The sequence below is a fragment of the Akebia trifoliata genome, chromosome 3 (assembly GCF_017979445.1).
Source record: "Akebia trifoliata isolate Shusen 1 chromosome 3, ASM1797944v1, whole genome shotgun sequence".
NCBI classification, from domain to species: Eukaryota; Viridiplantae; Streptophyta; class Magnoliopsida; order Ranunculales; family Lardizabalaceae; genus Akebia; species Akebia trifoliata.
In genome coordinates, this window is record NC_141377.1 from 43,410,481 (window position 1) to 43,429,973 (window position 19,493).

Here is a 19,493-nt window from a genome sequence, read left to right on the forward strand (position 1 = left end):
TAAGAATTGGGATGATGTCCTCAACGCACTTGAGGAAGAATAGCACGAGAGATCTTCATCTATTGAGTCAATCAAATTTAACACAAGCCACTCTTCGGCATTTGAAACATTGGCAGTTGTTCAGGCTTGACAATTCACCTTTGTTCTTAAGTCATTCCAAATTAACACACTTTGATCAAGTTCTTTCATATGTATATATAGAGAGAGAGTTAATCAATCAGAGTGAAGAACATGATTTCAAAGTCCTAACAATTCTCAAATTTGGATTTTTCATGGGTTGTAATCTACATTGCATGAACTTTTTTGAATTAAAAAAACAGGTCAAAATAAGCATCAATGAGTCCCAAATCTTTAGCAAGAACGAAAACAAGTGCAAAACCATTATATTTCAAGTGAACTTCAACGACAAACCTTACTTGCACTCATGAGTCTTGGAAAGAAAAGAATTCACGATGGGAGGAATAATTTTGTCATCAAGTTGAGAAGAGCTTCTCATCCAATATGACTCGGCACACCCTCCCAGTACCATACTGGACCAATAGCATTTTATCCAAGGATCCAGGATGCCCACTTCGAAGAAGTATTGCATGCAGCCTCGCATACATCACTATTTTCAGTTAGAAGAGTTTCCCTTTCACATCACCTTAATGGATGACTTTGTGTCGTTAAAGATTTGACTTGATTGGATGATCATAACAATCTGAACTATGACATGCTTTGGGATAGTTAAAGTATACAACAAACAGTTAAAATAAAGTCCTCACAAATTGATGGTATATTGTGATCATCCCATCATGTTAACTTTCGGCATTAATATCCTAGTTGGGACCATTAAATGGTGGATCAAACCCCTATTGGTGCAAGCATATTTCGACTCTTCTATTTCTACTTTACCATTTCTACTTGAATGATGAAAAGTTATAAATCAACATGCCTAGATCAATGAATAAGAAATTCATGGTCTACTTATTCTGAAACAGGGTTTGTAGTTGAATGTTGGATAACAAAATGATCAACAATTCGAACGGTTGTTAGAGGATCCTGATGAGCAGTAGCTGCTGCCCACTTGCTAGGATGCTTCCCAAGATGACTCAATTGCTCCGGTTGCTTTGCTTCCCCATCCCACTCGGGATCCAATTTCCATTCTTTTGGAATCTGTAAAGCAAGATTGAATGTTTCCGTTAACGAAAAAACCAATACGATATCGGCTGATACATTCCCAAAACATTCAATGTTTCATATTGGTCTTTGCCGATACCGATACATATCAACCTTTATGAAGACATCTTCTTTAAGAGGGAGTTCGTGATCATGGACAAAAGGTACTTGAACACTAAGTGGAAAAAAGGTGAGCTAATATAGATTCTTACCTTATCAACTGCAAGGGTGAAGACTTCAAGGTCACCATCATGGGTTATGTGAAAGCGGGTGAATGACTTGTAATTTGCGATGCGTAGAGAAGAGAAAGCTTCATCGAAATGTATGTGTAGCCAGTTGATGCAGATGTACAAGTAGCTCCCAAACACCAAGGAGACCACTGGGGTTGAGAAGACCCAGAAATAGAGGAAGACAGAGGCATAGTAGATGATGGCACCCCCACGTGAAAGTGACTCCATGCCCTTCTTGCATATGTTGCTCCTGGTGACAGCCATAACCTGACAATTTCTCCTCGTGGATATCACTATGCTGAAGAAAAACTAACTAGTGAAAAATAATGCCAGAATGAGTGGAACATTATCTCACCTCTGGGACATCAAATGCAGACATGAGATACTTTATACATGCTGGGTAAAGGCCAAATGTCCATTGTTCTATACGAGCCCGAAGGCCAGTTGGGTCCGGGAAGTGTTCGCTCTCCACGGATCGATACCATTCATACAGAGTGTGATAGCCTGAAACAGATTTCTTAATCTTAAGCACTTGAAAGTTGCACAAGCAATATAAACACACGGATGATAGTCGATAACCACACTGATTTATAAAGTTCCAATTCAACATGTTTGGGATTATTATAACATATTTTCTGCTAAAAGTTCAGAAGTTCATACTACCAACAAACATCATTTGTGAGGCTACTGCTCACAATTGAAAGGGTTTAGATAATTATAATTATAGCATACATGATACACCTAAAACTTTTTGGGTTCACAATTTCTTTTTAATGCATTCAGCCTAAGCATTTGCTCGTTAGCCTCAATTAGCTTTCTTTTTTATCGCTCTGTGTAATATTTGTCTTCAATTCCTTTTTAGCCATTTTCCTGATACTTGAATATGATTGTTTTTCTCCTTTTGTTAAGTAGTCAATATTAAGATTTGGGTATTCATACCTCTGCACGCTTTGTTATCTGACCCTATACAAGTATTTGGCATCAGTCATATGAGAGAAGTGGTCTTTCTCTCAATAAAGAATTTGAAACATGACACCAACAGAACTCAAGTGAGTGCAATAAAAACGTCCACCTCGCCCTCTTTGCCTCTTTGGTAAACCCATCTATGTGAAGGCAAAGTGCAGCAAGCATTCCTCACATTTGAAATAGAACAAAACAATCAAGACACACACCTGAAGTTGCCAGCAGTCGATGGCGGATACATGTCTCAATACCCAATTCCAACAGAAACATGAGAATGAGTGCTGCTGCCATATGGGCAGAAACATGAAGAATCCCAATTATTGCCCGCTTCTTCCGTGATACTTTGGAAGGGACAAACGAAAATGCTGCCATAAGCAAGAGCAGAGCCCCTGCTAAAGACACGTATGAGTGTTCCAGTATGTACATAAACCCATGCCAAACTGTGCTAAAGAAACTCCCCATATGACCAGAAAATGAATCATCCTGCAGGATGTGACCAAGCTTACACTGGAAAGTGCCAGAAGGATAGTGTCAATCATCTCCAATAAAAACAATCATTCAATGAATTATTTCTAGGAAAGCAATTTGCAAGACTACTTACCCAGAACCAGCCAAATAAAAACTCACCAAAATCAATTCTAGAAAAGGTATATGAACCATTGAAAGATGTGTTCAAGTGTCGAAAGAGAAATAATCCTAAGCTCAAAAGAAAAATCACCTGAGGGAACATGGAAAAGACCAATATAAAGTATATGATGCCACCAATGAAGTCAAACTGCCAGTTCTTCTTCCGAAACTTCAAAATGTTCCCAAGTGCAATCTGTACCAATTTTCCATTTTATCTGTTAGTTAAGTGCATATGTTAAAGTGTAGCTGAGATGCTGAGATGGATGTATGAAAAAACTAAGAAAGATATGATTACAAATGAATGCATTTGGGAAAATGTAGGAGTAGCTCCACTAAGTGACAAACTAAAGACATTCGATTGTGATGGCCAGGTCATGTCATGCGCAACAAAGGCTGATTACAGCCCCATTTTGAAGGAACCGCAAGTTTATGGTGTTATAAGGGTAAGAGAGGAAGAACCGAAAAACTGTGGATGGAGGTAGTGAGAGAGGATATGAACAAACTAGATTATAGAATATGTGACTTCAGACAGAATTGAATGGAAGAACAAAATTCATTCAGCCAAACCAATTTTTGGGATAAGGCTTTTTGATGATGACGATGTTGTATGATCTAAGATTAATCTCCCTAGCACCTTAAAAATATTATTTCCATACACATAATATGTATTAATAGAATAAAATTTTCAAACTTACCCTACTTGAATCTTCGAAAGAAGGATAAGCAGCTTTGCTTTCATAGGTAGTTCCATATAATTTATTGAAGTTACTGAAGACATGGGTAGGATGTAAAAATGCCCCACCACAACCATTGACAAGTAAATGTTGTACATAAACTGGCTTAGCTGATTGAACAGAAGAATGACGCATGTAATGGTGCAAGTCCCCTGCCACTCGAAGCTTACACCTTCCCTTCAAATAGTCACGTATCAAGTGAGAGACATTCTTCCCAGAGACATCATTCCAGTACCAATCAAGAAGCCAATTTGGTTCATGTGTCATAATGATCACAGAATCCTTCTCCCCAACCTGGAAAACATGAAAATATTATAAAGACCATCCAATCAAAATAAACCACTCAGTCAAATTAGTGATGCTAGCTTCTTAGAAAACAGGCAAAATCATTGTAGTCCTTTCTTGATGAGTGAGTGCTGTAAGAAAAGGAAACAAGCAAGGTCATTTCCAATGTACAAACATGAACAATTAACATCTTTTGTCAACATGTCGAACTCCACAGTGACACTTCTATGGTTATGCTCATACAAAATGGAAAGCCCAGCAGTAAACCAACCAGCACAGACCATCCATACTTATCCATGCCATAAAGAGAACACATCTTCAACTGCTAGAAGAGCAGGGCTTAAAATGGGTCGGATTTTATCCGAAATCCATGTGATCCAAATCCGATTTTTAGCGGGTTTGGTTCCTTCTAGTATATCCGAATTAAAATATGGGTCGGACATGGGTTGATGTCCTTTGACCCGAGTCAGATACAGGTCGGATATGGATCCATCCCTATATCTGCCTATATCCGAATGATATATTATTTTGTATATTGTATGCTATATTTTTATATTTTTTAGTCTATCATTCATCAACAAATGAGTATTAGGTGTAGTGGTCAAAGCTTCTCTTCAAAAGGGAGTTCAAGTCACATTTTTTAATAAATTACTTTGAAATGGTTTGAAATTATCCAACCACCCGACCCAAATCAATTAATTTGGTCGGATCAGATCCGGATATGGGTTTAATGAAAATAAAAAATTTGGATATGGTTTGAGCTAGTAGGATCCGAATAAAAAATCCGGATATGGATAAGGGTAAACACATAGCCGGCCCAAACCCGACCCCCGTTTTAAGCCCTATAGAGGAGCTATATATAGGAAGAGTACCAAATCTCCCAAGCCCTCATCCAAAAACAAGTCCAAGCAATAGATCCTTAAAGAACAGTGCAATATCATCCAAAAACCAATAGTAGAACAGTTAGGACTATTAATTTATTCTAATAAAATCTCTCTTTAATCTAGCACTTTGAGTGCAGTTGAAAAACATTGAACGCTCCTTTTCTCATTAGAATCATATTGACTGTTAATGTTGGTTGTATTGTATAGATGGCGCTCCCAGGTGTGATGCCATGGAAGCAAGAAAGGGTTTCATCATGGCAACACGTAGGAAAATCCACTTTATCACAATATCGTTGCTGACATAGCAGACAAGGGACAGTGCGCCAGGGATCGTCAAATGTGCCATATGGCCTTGGTAACAATTCCTCTTGGCCTATGAAAGGGGAAACGGGGATAGAAGGGGGGATCCTTATCCACCTACAACATGTTATAACTGAAGGGTTTTAATGTGCTTATTGAAGAAAAAGATTTCTAATGTTTCAAACATTGTGTTTTTATATATATAAGAGAATTGCTGGGTCGTCCAGACTACAAAGCTAAAGAGAGTGACCAAGTCAAGACCTTGTCCCAGTTGACTATGTATTTTACGGACCAGCCATCATATACAGTAGAACTTGGGAAAACAATGCAAGCATTCACAAATATATTTCCTTATTTTATTGCAATTTCAGTTAAATTCCAATTCCTTTTGTCCAATATATGGTTAACAGGAACCTGCTCAGAATCCTAAAATCTGCAGGGATTTTTTTGAATGACTAGGCAGGCAGAAGAAATTATCATCTTGTAAGCTGGAAAAAGTTATGCAGCCCGATGAGTCATGGGGGTTTAGGGTTAAGAGACTTTGGTGCAATGAATTCAGCCTTGCTTGGGGAGTGGCATTGGAGATTTGGTGAGGAGGATGGAAGTCTGTGGAGAAGAGTAATTGTGGGAAAGTTTGGTGTGAAGGATAAGGGGTGGGAAAATGGTGGCTGAAGGGGTCTTATGCTTTGGGATGTGGAAAGGCATTTTCGGGAGACTTCACTGTTCAGAAAGAAGGTGAAATTTAAGATAGGCAGAGGTGATACGGTCCACTTTTGGGAAGATTGGTGGTGGGGAGGGTGCCCTTTGAAGGACCAATTTCCTAAGCTATTTGAGTTACCTTTGAAGGAGCAGCCTGTCTCATCCTTTCTGAGTAGAGATGGAGGACTGACGTCTTGGGACTTTGGATTTAGAAGAGCCTTCAATGACTGGGAACTCGAAAGGTTGGAAAGATTAACAGAGTTGATGGAGATATTGCACTTAACATAGATGCGGATGATAGGTGAGTTTGGGAAGGCACTAGAGGAATGGCCGCTTTAGATCAGTTCTTTGTATCACACGGTGGATTCGTCCACAGAGAATGGAATTTCACATGCATTTATCTGGAATAGAAAGGTCCCCTCAAAAGTCTCATTCTTTGTGTGGTCTGCAACTTTTGGCAAGATCTTGACTTTGGATCAGCTTATAAGACAAGGTTTTGTGTCTCCTAACTTCTACTCTATGAGTAGAGAAAGTGGGGAATTGGCTGATCATGTGCTCATTCACAGTTCTTTCACTAGTCAGGTTTGGTCACATTATGCGTAGTTATTTGGATTGGAAGGCTGTCTTCCTGCTTCTATTGAGAACTTTTTGGGTTGTCCCGGTTCTTTGGGGCAACTCCTCCGAATCAAAGCAGACGTCGTGGAGCTTGGTGCCTTTTGTTATTTGTTGGAGCCTGTGGAAGAAGAGAAATGGCCACACTGTTGAAGGAAAGGAGTCTCCGTTGCAGGATTTCATTGTTTCTTTGCTGGCTTTATTGTATTTTTGGTATAAACTCTTCAAGGATTTTAGGGGTGTCTTTGGGACAGGGTGAGTGACTTAAGAGGCAAGCTAGTATTGCGTTTGAAGTCTACAGTTGGGGGGTTCTATTGTTGTCCTTTTTTTTTCTTGTACTTTTGAGTTGATCACATCGACCTCCCTTTTTTCTCTCTTTCAATAAATTTTTACTTATCATAAAATAAATAAATATGTATATACACTTCGCACCGGCCACCACAACTTATCATCTGTAAAGCCTCAAATAAATGTATCTTAAAATCCAGCAATGATAAGTTGAGATGGACAATAAAGACAATTTCAAACCCCTTTAAAAAGCTAATACCAACTAATAGTCGAGTGAAAAGAACACTCAGGTATCTATTTTGCCTCGACCAACCTCGTACATTCATACTGAATTTAAAGGATAACTAATAAACTACAGCCTACAATTGGTGCGTACATCCATCTTTAAACAGAACAAAATGATATCGACACAAAATTGACAAAGTATACCTTCTCTTTGATTAATTCTGAGAAGAACTTGAATTGAAACACATCAATGTCACAATGGAGAGCTTGATCAAGACCAAACACCCACCATCCTTTCGGAAGCTGCAATGCAAAATAACTCCTCCTCTGAGGAAGAAACCAACCGCCCAACCAGCTTTTATGGCATATGTACCTCATAAAAGTGTGAAGTCCATCAAACCAATCTGTAAAAAAGAAAATTTCACATCAATACCCTTACAACATCAAATACCATAAGCCCATAAATGACAAGGTTCAGATAAATCAATTGCTTTGCATGTATAGAAGAAAACTTATGTAAAACAAAAACTTTTTCAAGAAAATTTTCCTATCTAGCAAACCAAGTTTATTTTGCTTTTATCAAGCAAATGTAGGCTGTGAACAAGCACTAACCATGGTTTCCAGGAATAACAAAGCATTGAGGTCCACCATAACACTTCAGTTCAGAAATCCCACAAGGCAACTCGGGCTTGTTTACAGCTATATGCTCTGGTTTATACCAAGGAGGAGGCTGGAGAGCATATTCAAAAGGGGTAAAAAGGCGCCTCTCATATGTAAATGCCGAAGGATTTGGATACCTATTAAAAAAATATTAGAAGTTTGATTTACGTATGGCATATGAAACGAAAAATAATGAAATAATAATAATCGTGCAACATGAACTAATCCTTTAACGTGTCAGGTACGAACTACAGCATAGATTGCTTTTGGGTAACAAATCTGCAGCAAACTAATGGCATGTGCATAAAAATAAAAAATGAGGTAGATACCACAAAACAACAACGCATCTTCTAACACATACCATTATATAACTAAATTCTACTATGAAATAAGATATTATCTGTGGCAAGCATGTAATGATGATAATCATGTTTCAAATGAATATGTTATGTGATAGTTCTAGTTCTTAAACTGATCAAAAAGTGCTTCATAAGACTCTAGAGCGATCAGGGGTGGAGCTTGAAATTGAATGGTTGGGGGAGAAAATTCAAAAGTTTTTGGTTAGAGGTTGAAGAAAAGGGTATTTAGGTAATTTCCAATTAGTCTACAAGAGGAGGCCCAAGTCAAGGGGGCAACGTCATATTCAAAAAATTGTGTGTGGGTTGGGGGGGGGGGGGGCAAATGGGTTAAAAATATCGGGGTATCTCAAATTAAAATATAAATAAAAGAGAAAAAAATTGAGTGGGGCAATTGCCCCCACTAGCTCCTTACTAGCTTCGACCTTGAGAGTGGTGGAACAAGTATGTCCTAGGTTCTGTAATATGTTGAGAAGTTCCTCGAACTTATAAAACCTCTAAAGTACCATGCTATAAGGACAATGGACTAAAACCAACCATGACGATTTAGAAGAATTACAATAGATGGAAAAGTTAGAACAATATATTTTGCAAAGGTAAGCATCCAAATTGTTTCTTTGTAAGGCTCTCACTATTGAAGAAAAAACCTAGTAAAACACAACAAAAGTTTTCGAAAGCCGTGCAATTTCACCAAATCTCTATTAATTAATAAGACTTCAATAATAAACTCGTATAGACTAACATAGAAAGGGAATAACATAGTTACCAGAAACGCCTCTACGTCAAGGTCGGGAGCGTCATAAAAAATTAGAAATTGAATTATGTTATGAATGGACGCATCAGTGAAATTCTAAGGTAAAATTGACATGCTCTAACATTACTATCTATTCTCTTGTACCCCTTTAACCCACTTTATTGTTTTTCCTCATCCCCCCCCCCCCCCCCCCCTCTTAATAATACTTCTTCAATTTTATTATTTTTTCCTTTTTTACCCCCTTAACCTCTGAGATTTTTAATAATATCCCTCCCACATGGCCTATATTATCATGACTACTTGGGGGGAAGACACCTTCCATAACGGCTATTTCAGAGGTCGTCATGGCCTTTATTTTCAATTTTTAAAAAATAAAGTCCTTAATATTTTAATATATAACTTATGTAAAATTTGCATTATAGTAGGTTTAAAGGATAAAGTGGACTTTTACCATTATAAAACGTGTAATGCTTCATTTTTTTTCTCCCAACAAAGAGAGATGAAAAATAAATTTTGCCTGGGAATGGGGTAAATGTTGCTTCATTAGCAATTAGTCTTTACAAACGCAATATTTTCTTGCTTTGAAGGTTTAAAGGATAAAGTGGACTTTTACTATTATAAAACGTGTAATGCTTCATTTTTTTTCTCCCAACAAAGAGAGATGAAAAATAAATTTTGCCTAGGAATGGGGTAAATGTTGCTTCATTAGCAATTAGTCTTTACAAACGCAATATTTTCAGGAGTGAGATGACGCTTATTTTAAGCGCTTTGGCAAGCATCATCCCAATAAACTTTTAGTTCGGAGAGGGGGGCAGCTAAGGGTCCCTATGGTTGTGGTATTCGGAAAGGTATTTTGACGAAAGCTCCGATGTATTATCGAATAATCAAATTCAAAGTGGGAAGCGAGAATTGGGTGCGATTCGGGGAGGATAGGTGGTGTGGTGATGCTCCTCCTAAAGGAACAATTTCCAGATCTTTTTGCTTTATCTAATAAGAAGGGGCAAGTTATCCCAACTTTTATGAACATAGAAGGGTCGAGGAGAGCTTGAGATTTGGGCTTTAGAAGACCTTTTAATGACTGGGAGTTGGCCATTGTGAGTAGGTTGCTTTAGGAGATCGAGGTCACAAATCTTCAAAGTGACACAGAGGATAGACGTGTTTGGGAAAGGTCCAAGAATGATTAGTTTTCAATCTCTCCTATGTACTAGGCTATATCTTTGGCGTCTGACAGTACCTCTCAAATTCTTTTTGTCTAACATGGGAAATTCCTTCAAAGATATCGATCTTTGTCTGGGCAGCTTCATTGGTGAGATTACCCACCTCTGACCAGATTATCCGAAGGGGCTTTCCAACTGCTAATTTTTGTTGTTTGTGTGGCAGAGATGGGGAATCAGCAGACCATATCTTAATGCATTGCTCTTGGCTCGATCAATTTGGTCTCATTTCCTAGCCCTCTTCGGCACGGATGGGTGCTTTCTTGGGCCAGTTGGGCTTTTGTTTCAATGTTGGCTTGCTTGGGGTTGTCCTTTGAGGAAGTCAAAGCGCATACTTTGGAGCCTCCTTCCATTTGCAGTTTGTTGGACACTTTGGAAAGAAAGAAATAGCCGGATCTTCGATGAGAAGATTCCATCAGTTCAATATTTAATTCTTTCAATCTTTAGCCATTTGTTCTTGTGGGGAAAGTTGTTTAAGGAGTTCAAGGGGGTTTTCTTTGAGGATCTTCTTGTTAGATGGGATTTGGTTTGTAATTTATAGTTTTCTTTTGCGTTGCACCTTTTGGATGGTCATCTTGACCTCCCTTTTTTTTATTTTTAATAAATAATTCTCAATCTTTACCAATCAAAAATAAATAAATAAATAAACTATAACCCTTTCTAACATGTGAAATTTCAGCCAGTTCGTTCGGATGGATAGATGAGGAAATAAGCTCGATCCACTAGAATCTGATCATAGGCTCTTTGTCCGCCCCCCCCCCCCCCCCCCCCCCCCCCCCCCTCTTTCTTCCTCTTCTTTGAGCTTTTTATTTTCTTTTCTTTTTCTTCTATTCATGTTTTAAACTTTCTCATTCTTGTAGGTGCTTCCTGATTGTACCTTATCTTCTTGTTTTCAACCAGCAGGCAAAGGACTGACATCAACATTGATGAGTATTTTACTTTTTTATTTACAACTTGATAAATATAAGATATATAATAGGTGCATCGAAAGTTAAATACGATTGAGTCATTTGTTATTTGATTTATGTTATAACTTAATAAAGGTACAGTCACAAGCCATGGTGGCACGAAGTTTGAGACACTGACCCATCCCATTCAGTTTATTTCACATATGAAACTTCATAATTTTAAAATTACTATATTGATGCAAATACAAGGCATAGTAAAAATATAATTAGACAAGCTTGTGTAAATAAAAATCATATAAAAAAAAAAAGAGTATAAAGTATAAACAATCACTGGAATAAACTTGATAAAATAATATTTATTTGAACAAACGATTGTTGTGCACTAAACATGTGAGGTAATAGATTTCACGCAGAGCCAAATTTTCAGAAAATGGATCATCCTGGTTATGTAGGTCAATGTATAAATTACAAATGGGAAAGAAGTTCCAGCTTACGCAAGATCCCCTCCAATAAGAAGTAAGTCTCCACGCGGTAGGGTGCGGACTGAATCACCATTATTAAGTTGAATGAAAGGTTGAGCAAGCAATCGAGCCACAGTATAGGATGAGTTTCCACCGTCTCCAGTATCCGCCATAAAGTCAAACCAAATACCTTCCTTTCCACTAAAATTATCAAACAAAAGATCACCTTTTTGAGCTTCATCCTGATCCCTTCTCATAGCAGCCTGATTCACATCAGAAAGGTTAAGTTAATAGAGGAGGGGGGGCGGCCAAAATTTGTTCTATATGGGTTAAAATTTTCAGAATGGGATGATTTTTTTGTGAGGATGATCTATATGATAAGGAGATCATCCTCACAAAGAATTAGTCCAATCTCAAACTTCTAAACCAATCAAAAGTGGTATACAAATTAATGGTAAAAATCGACGGTCCACAATTCTTCACTTGTAAACCACTTTTGATGGGGTTACAAGTTTCAGAATGGGTTGATTTTTTGTGATGATGATCTCCTCACCATGGAGATCATCCTCGCAAAAAATCAGCCCATTCCAACACTTTTAATCCATATCTATCTATATATAGATCAGGTTCGGCAGCCAATTTTAGGGAGCCAACACATTTGTCCTATATGGCTGAAAAGTTTCAGATTGGGCTGATTTTTTTTTTAGGATGATCTCCTCACCATAGAGATCATCCTCATATAGGACAAATTTTGGCTCCCAATCAAATGCCACTCTATATATATATATATATTTATGGGAAGTGTTTGGAGACCCTAAAGAGAGCCAAACATTTTTCAAAATAGGGGTTAGAAGTTTCGGAATGAGCCGATTTTTTGTGAGGATGGTCTCTATGGTAAGGAGATCATCCTCACCAAAAATCAACTCATTCCAAAACTTCTAACCCTAATTTACAAGTTGAAGAATTGTGGACCGTCCGATTTTTGTAAATCACTTTTGATGGGGTTAGAAGTTTTGGAATGAGCTGATTTTTGGTGAGGATGATCTCCTCATCATAGAGATTATCCTCACAAAAAATCAGCCCATTCCGAAACTTCTAACCCATACATTGAAAAAATGTTTGACACCATGTTTGGCTCTCTTTAGGACCTCCGAACGCCACCCTATATATATATATATATATAGAGAGAGAGAGAGAGAGAGAGAGAGAGAGAGAGAGAGAGAATTAGAAGAATTGTGGGAAGAAACATTATGGGATTTTCATCTATCAAATGATTCAAGCAAATAAGAATATAGAATTGCACCATGACCAAACGTTCTGTTTTGTCTCAGAATGTCCAGGCCTCATTATGAGACAAAACAGAATGTTGATCAAGATGTAAATGGGGTTTTGTCACTGTATATCTTTGTTTTTATCATACTGTTGATCAAGATGTTTTGATTTTAAAAATGAACCAGATATACGTGAGAATTAGCACACTCACAAACTCATCCTCGGGGATTTTTCAGTAAGGGGAATTCCAATGATTTACTTATTCAAAGAATGTTCCAACAGAAAGAATAGGACAATAATTATTAAAATTGATAATAATTTTAAATGCATCATATAACAACAGAAACAATATGGAAAGTTCACCTGCATCATGCGCATATCGAAGCGGCCAACAAATAAAGTTACCGATACCAGGAGGTCAAAAACTGTCTTGAATAAATCAGCCGAAGTTCTGCACAACATAGCATGCAGCATTAGAGGGTAGCAAAGGCACCTTTTTCCCCGATGAAAAAAAAAAGTCAGCTTAATAGATTTTTATCTTTCCCCAAAAACAAAAACAAAACGAAGTCAAAAAGTGAAAATGAAAACATACCCTGAATACCAAGGAACCATATCCAAGAAGTCAGGTTTCATTTGTTGTTTCTTCAACTTTTCATATTCCTCAACTGAAAATGGGTGAGTAAGAGCCCATCTGTTGATTGCCAAAAAATAAATAAATTAGAAAACAATACTAATGCTGATTCTGGAATTTAATTAATATAATGTCCAGAAAAATATATATCATAGCACATGATTCATCGGTCTCTCCCACCTGTTGCCCAAATGCACAAGTAGGTCTTTCCAAACACGATGTATGCGAACCAATGAGATATTAATCTACAGAGAAGAAATGATTCCAATTGCATGGCTCTAACAATTTAAAAGCAATGTCCTATTTCCGGACCATCAATGGATGCTCAAGAGGAAAAAGTACTGGATGGTTAAATCCCATCCGATGAAGTGGTAGCCAGAACTTTGACGCTGCACTTCATTAAATAGTGCCCAGTAAAAGTAGCAAGTATCACAATAAAACACTAGTTTTGATGATATGCACAGAAAACCATATTTAGTCAACAACAAAAGGTGGTGTTGGGTGACGAATATTAAACTGCCCTCAAGAAGAACAACTCCATATGACATGAAAGTGAAAACCAAGTTTCAGGTTCAATTACTAGTGCAGGCCTTTGGTCGGAAACATGCTCAAAATACCTGACAACTCATCACACGCTACCCGAGGAACACAATAAAATTGTTTGTCCTGTTTAACTCAGGACAAGTCAAACTTGATGTTGTAGAGAAAACATCCCAGATATTAGTGATATTATATGTGCCATAAAATTTGAAGTAAAACAGGGGCATGAATCCGGGAAGCAAGGCTAACTGAGCCAGTGCACCATGGGAAACTGCAGTGTGCATCTCTGCTGTGCACCATGTTTCTGAGGGGTCAGCACCTCAGGAACAGCACATAGAGCACAGATGTCCAGTGCAGACTCCTGCAGAGCACCTGTGCACTAACATCTCTATATGACGCACTCCAGAACTCTAACTACCGGTCACCATATGAAAAAAGCCTCCCACTTTTTGTAGTCACCATTAATTCCCGAATCTTTTCGATCGGCGATTTAATTCCAAAGTTTCGAAGAACTTTCGTATTTTTTGAAAAAATCACAATTCGCAAATAAATCATGATGTTTGAAGTTGAATAATATTATGATTTTGTAATTTTGTAAATGTTATGTTTTATAATATATGAAATACACATTTTTTATATTTTCAATAATTAATAAAATATATTCATTTGTTTTTAATTATCTCGATTTTTTCCCAAAATTCCCCACTGCCAAATTAACCCCAAACCCCGACTTTGCCACAACGAAAGCAACTACTCACCCTGTAGATCGTTCCACCACATAATTGGCCATGTAAAGACCTATAAAGGTGGCCCACAATGAATATATGGGAGAGATTTCATCAGATGGGCCTGCGCATGATCCACTGCAAGCTAACTGCAAAACATAAAATTGGAATGAAACATACAGAAATGATGATCATCATGGAAGTCCAACTAAAAGTATTTGGTGAAACAGAACTTGTAAAGGCATGCACGCAGCAATACCTCTCCATAGATGACCCATTTGGACAAAAGGGGGTAGTCGCTGGCAGACCCAACTGGAGCAAACCAAGATGAGCAAACTTGATCCTTTAACTCATTCATGCGAAGGAATTTTGCTAACCATGTGTTTCTCTCTTCTTTCTTCCAAAACGCAGAAAGAAACCAACTGAAATTTCTCCTTACAAAGGGTTTCTCTCTCAAAATAGCACGGTTACCACAGTGACTATAAAATACACAGCAGGCTATGCTTAAGACCTGCATAAAAGCAATTTCATCAAAACAAGAATATGGTTTCCCGATGGAAGCAAAGCCTGCAACCTAGGTTACATATACTGTCAACCTACAAAGCATCTTGAATACTTACTGCACAATTTTGGAAGATAGTCAGGATTTCTGGCTTCTTTCCAGCTACACGAGCAACAAGTCCGATATACCAAAGACCAAGAAATATGACATGGAAAACAAGAAGAAATAAAATGGAAGAGATGTATATAGACAAAAATAGAGAGAGATTCATCCTCATATCTACTCCCATTGATTGAAAACTAGGAAGATGATACAGAGCTGCAATTAAGATCCAGGCAATATACCTAAAAAAAAAAAACTGAGTAAACAGCAATCCATTCGATGATGATAAAATAATAGCCTAAACTACTGAAAAGCTAAAACCATAAGCAACTAAAGAAAAATTTAGCTTTGAGAAAAATAATTACCATCGACTGAAGTTTGAATAGCTTGGTTTGATGGTCTTCCCAATGAATGGAGATGAAAAGAAATAAAAAAACCCAAGTAAGCAGCCGTACATCGACCACCATTTAATATTGTTGTCTAACTTCAGTATAAGGGTATGCATGTTGTCTGAGGAGATAAAGAAAAGACACCCCAAGACTACTGCAATTATAGCATGACGTGAATGCTCGTGTGGGTATGGATATTTGTGTTTCAGAATTGTCCGGACACTCTCCATTTTGAGGTTTTCCAGCAAACCAACTGACTGCTTACTAGAACCCATTGAACAATTTTTCCCAGCACTTCACATTATTTCACTCGCTTCAAATACTTGCAAACAAATTTTGCATTTGGTAGAAACCAAATGTACTGTAGAGAAAATCTTCCAAAACCTTGTGTTGGAATCGACGTAAGGAATCTAAGCAAAAAAAAAAATTATCAACTTAATCATCAACAGTTAAATCGTAAGAAATCAAAGAAAACTTCTTTAAAATGATATGAGTTGAAAAAAAAATCATTTCCAATAAAATATGAATTCATAGATCATAAGATACGAAAATGACATAGCAATTAGTAAAGATTATCCTTTCAAAAAAAGATCCTGTCAAAACAAATTTCATGTCAATTCTACGACTTATATCATATCTTAAAGCAATATGATTCCAAGGTTGCATCCCTTTTGAGAAGAATGTTATTATTATCATTAAAATGTATTAGTTCAAAGGGTGGTCAAATCACAAATCCTTTTTTTAAGTAAAATTTATTGCAAAAAAAAAAAAAAAAAACGCAACAAAACAAAAGGGGACAAAATTTCACTATTTTAAGCGAAGCTCTGAACCCAATTTCTTTTTTTTGATAAGTGTAATATATTAAATGAAGGAAAAAAAAGTACAAAGAGGCTGAGGAAGCCTCTAAGAGAGTAAAAAGCTAAAAAGAGAACAAAGCATCAAAGACTACATAAAGAATTCCATCTAAAAACGAAATCATCAAAAGTGATCCCCTTGAAATCGATGTTCTGCTTCGCCCAAAGATATAATAAGCCCAAGATCTCCAAGAATATGTCGTGAGAGCTTCTCATTCTATTGTTAAACACCATGTTATTTCTCTCGTTCCATAGCCCCCAAGCTATAGCCGAGGGAAGAATAGCCCACAGAAATCTTTTCCTGGAAGAGAAGACATTACTGGCCCACCCTTCTAATAACAGGGAATACTTACAAGGAAGGACGCAATGAATACGGAAAAGACCAAGGAATATTGACCAAATTTTGTGAGAGAATGTGCAATGAATTAATAGGTGGTCGACAGACTCCCCATCTTTCATGCAAAGAGGGCAACAATTTGGAGTGATCCACCCTCCAAATTGATTAATATAATTCATCGTATAATGAAAATGTTTTGTACAGACACTAAAAACTAATACCAAAAATATATTCAATTCAAATGTCCACAATAACAAAAAGACAAATATAGGAGTCATTGCTTTCAACTTAAAGTGTGCTTCTTGTGTTTTTATTCAAATCATAATAATTGTAAGGTTATAATTGTGAGTCATTCCCAAATCATAAGATTCATAAAGAAATCATTGGGTGTTTATCTAAAGGGATTCCTACATAAGATTCAAATCATCGGGGTTAAGAATTTATTTGAATGGAAGAATTCAAATACTATAGCATAAGATTATAATTCAAACTGAAAAGATGCAGTGTGCATATTACAAAACATGATTTTATGGATGTGTTAAGCTAATATGTGATGATGAAATGGATAGGGACTTAGTATATGATGATTCTATAAGATTTGGAGTGAATTTAGATTTTTTTAAACTAATTCATTTTGTTTTTTCAATTTTGAAAGATAATCTCTTCAGATCCTAGATTTTCTTATTTGATTTTATGATACAATTGTCCCTTGAAATTTTATGTTATGCTTTGACTTCAACTGATGTCAACCGTGTCTACTCCTATGGACAAAACTGGTAACCTAACAAAATTATCTTGATAATGAAATCTTAACAAACCAATTGTTACCTATTCTCAAGGGAAGATTCGCATGAAGGATTAAAAACAAGAAGAGCATGTGAATTGTGAAACACATTGTCTGAATTCTATAGCAGTGATTGTTTCTAGCACTTAACCCAACGATGTCCTCTCAAAATTAAAAGATGAATAGTTTTTTGAGCTATAGAAAAATATGAAATCTACTTTAGACAATATAAATTCCATGTGTCACACAATCTTGTGCTGGTCTGAAGCTTTAACGAGAGCTTTACGTAAATGAATACATTGAATCCTATTATAAATTCTGTAAGAGAATTTTGAAAATGACAAGAAAACTTGCCATTACACTATGAAAAATGGGCCATGGAGAACAGGACAAATCAATGACTCTCTCACTATATCCGACTCAACAAAGCAAAGGTCCAGGTTTTGACCCTTTAATTCCAAAGACATTTCTAGTTAGAAATTGGGTTCAGTTGAGCAGACACGCTACATGATACAAAACAGACAAATCATGCTAAAACCGTAATAGAGAGTAGAACAACCGCTATCCATTACTACAAGTAGCCAAGCCTAAATCTTTGGGTTAAGGTTTTGTTGTTGTAACCGCTACAAATTATTACAAATACCAAATTGTGCAACAAATTAATGAACCAATTACCCCCCACCACCACAAAAAAAAAAACATATTTTGCAACAAATTAATGAACTATGTCCAAAAAAAAGTATGTATTTCACAAAATATATGAATAACTTGCCTAGCAACTCAAGTTCTTCCTCTAGGGTTTTCAAACTGAATGAAATAGGCCCCAAAAAAAAAAAAAAAAACGAAAGTGAAGCAGAACAAATGGTGATAAACTTCAAAGAGAATCTTTAGGGTTTCTTTCCATTGAGGAGTCATAAAACCAACACAAATACAGAACTTTAACCAAGATACACAGAAATTGAATAACAAGAACATGAGAATCGATCAATTTCACAGCTTTTCTACTTCAATCTCGAACAAAACAGATAGAAAGATATAGAGAGAGAAAGAAAATACCTGAAAGAGAGAAGAGAAATGAGAATGGGAATTGTTGAGGAAGAACAAGTACATGTGGTTTTAAAGGAAAAGGAGATTTCTCACACCGACTTGGCATCTCAGAATGTCTGTAAGGACCAATAAATGGCATATTCTCTCCACTTCACATCGCCCATTCGGAATTTCGGAAAGAGAGAAAGAGGGCAACGTTAGATTTTGCTCTTTTTTGGGCCTTTTTGGCCCATACAAATACTGTTTCCTCCAATCAACACTCAGCAGGTGGGCCCCTCAAGGTGATCGCTCCCTACAGATATCTTACGTGTATAATAGTTGCACTTTAGTTATTCTTTTCTGAGTTCTGAAAAAAGTGTTATGTCTCACGTTTAACATGATGTAGTAAATAATAGTACTACATACCTAACATGCATCCACGTGGCACACAACGTAAGGAGATCTTTGGTGAAAATTTTCACTCCATCTCCAAATTAAATACGATGAGTAGAAGGTACGGACATAGTCGGATAAATAGTTAAATACGCTTCAAAAGATCCTCCAATCAAATCACTCGTTTACTCAGCCGCCTTGCATGTTTGCCACGTGGAAACTGGTAGATTTAGGTTAGAAAGATATTCTTGTGATATGTTAGGGGTGAATCTCTAGGATCATCAGTGGTTTCTAATCTGGGATGACGTCCTTTAAAGTTTTTTTTTTTTTGTTTTGTTTAGTACTTTGGTTAGTTTAAGAGGGTCCACTTAATGATAAAAAATAATGAAGAAGTAGCATTGAAGAGTTTGATCTTTGCAAGAAAGGCTGAAAAGGCCAAAAGGTAAAGAACCAAACTCCTTTAAGCCACGCAATTACATTAGGCAATCTTTTGTAACCCAAGCATTTGTTGGCCGTCTTGACTTTTACTTTTCGAAAAGAGAAAGCGATGTTATCAGCCTGAGTAGCAGGTCCTCCCTAT

General features: G+C 36.9%; 1 protein-coding gene across 1 annotated transcript; it reads right to left on the reverse strand.

Annotated features, from left to right (window-relative positions):
- Nucleotides 1–693: 693 nt before the first annotated feature.
- On the reverse strand, nt 694–18,730 carry LOC147407172 (uncharacterized). Its single transcript, XM_086435588.1, has 16 exons — nt 18,551–18,730; nt 15,496–15,929; nt 15,147–15,372; nt 14,786–15,037; nt 14,560–14,675; nt 13,223–13,321; nt 12,994–13,081; nt 11,392–11,621; nt 7,618–7,802; nt 7,210–7,409; nt 3,674–4,006; nt 3,070–3,171; nt 2,561–2,858; nt 1,744–1,892; nt 1,371–1,655; nt 694–1,155 (listed from the first exon to the last, which is right to left on the reverse strand). The coding sequence occupies exons 2-16, from the start codon at nt 15,792–15,794 to the stop codon at nt 967–969; spliced, it is 3,051 nt and encodes a 1,016-aa protein (XP_086291714.1). The 5' UTR covers nt 15,795–15,929; nt 18,551–18,730; the 3' UTR covers nt 694–966.
- Between the last annotated feature and the right edge of the window lie 763 nt (nt 18,731–19,493).

Excerpts from the sequence above, each read along its gene's own strand:
- LOC147407172 (XM_086435588.1), bottom strand. The coding sequence starts at position 15,794 with ATGGGTTCTAGTAAGCAGTCAGTTGGTTTGCTGGAAAACCTCAAAATG. Across the intron at positions 15,038-15,146 it reads CTATCTTCCAAAATTGTGCA|GTCTTAAGCATAGCCTGCTG; the intron begins GTAAGTATTCAA and ends GCTTTTATGCAG. Across the intron at positions 7,410-7,617 it reads TGTTATTCCTGGAAACCATG|ATTGGTTTGATGGACTTCAC; the intron begins GTTAGTGCTTGT and ends TCTTTTTTACAG.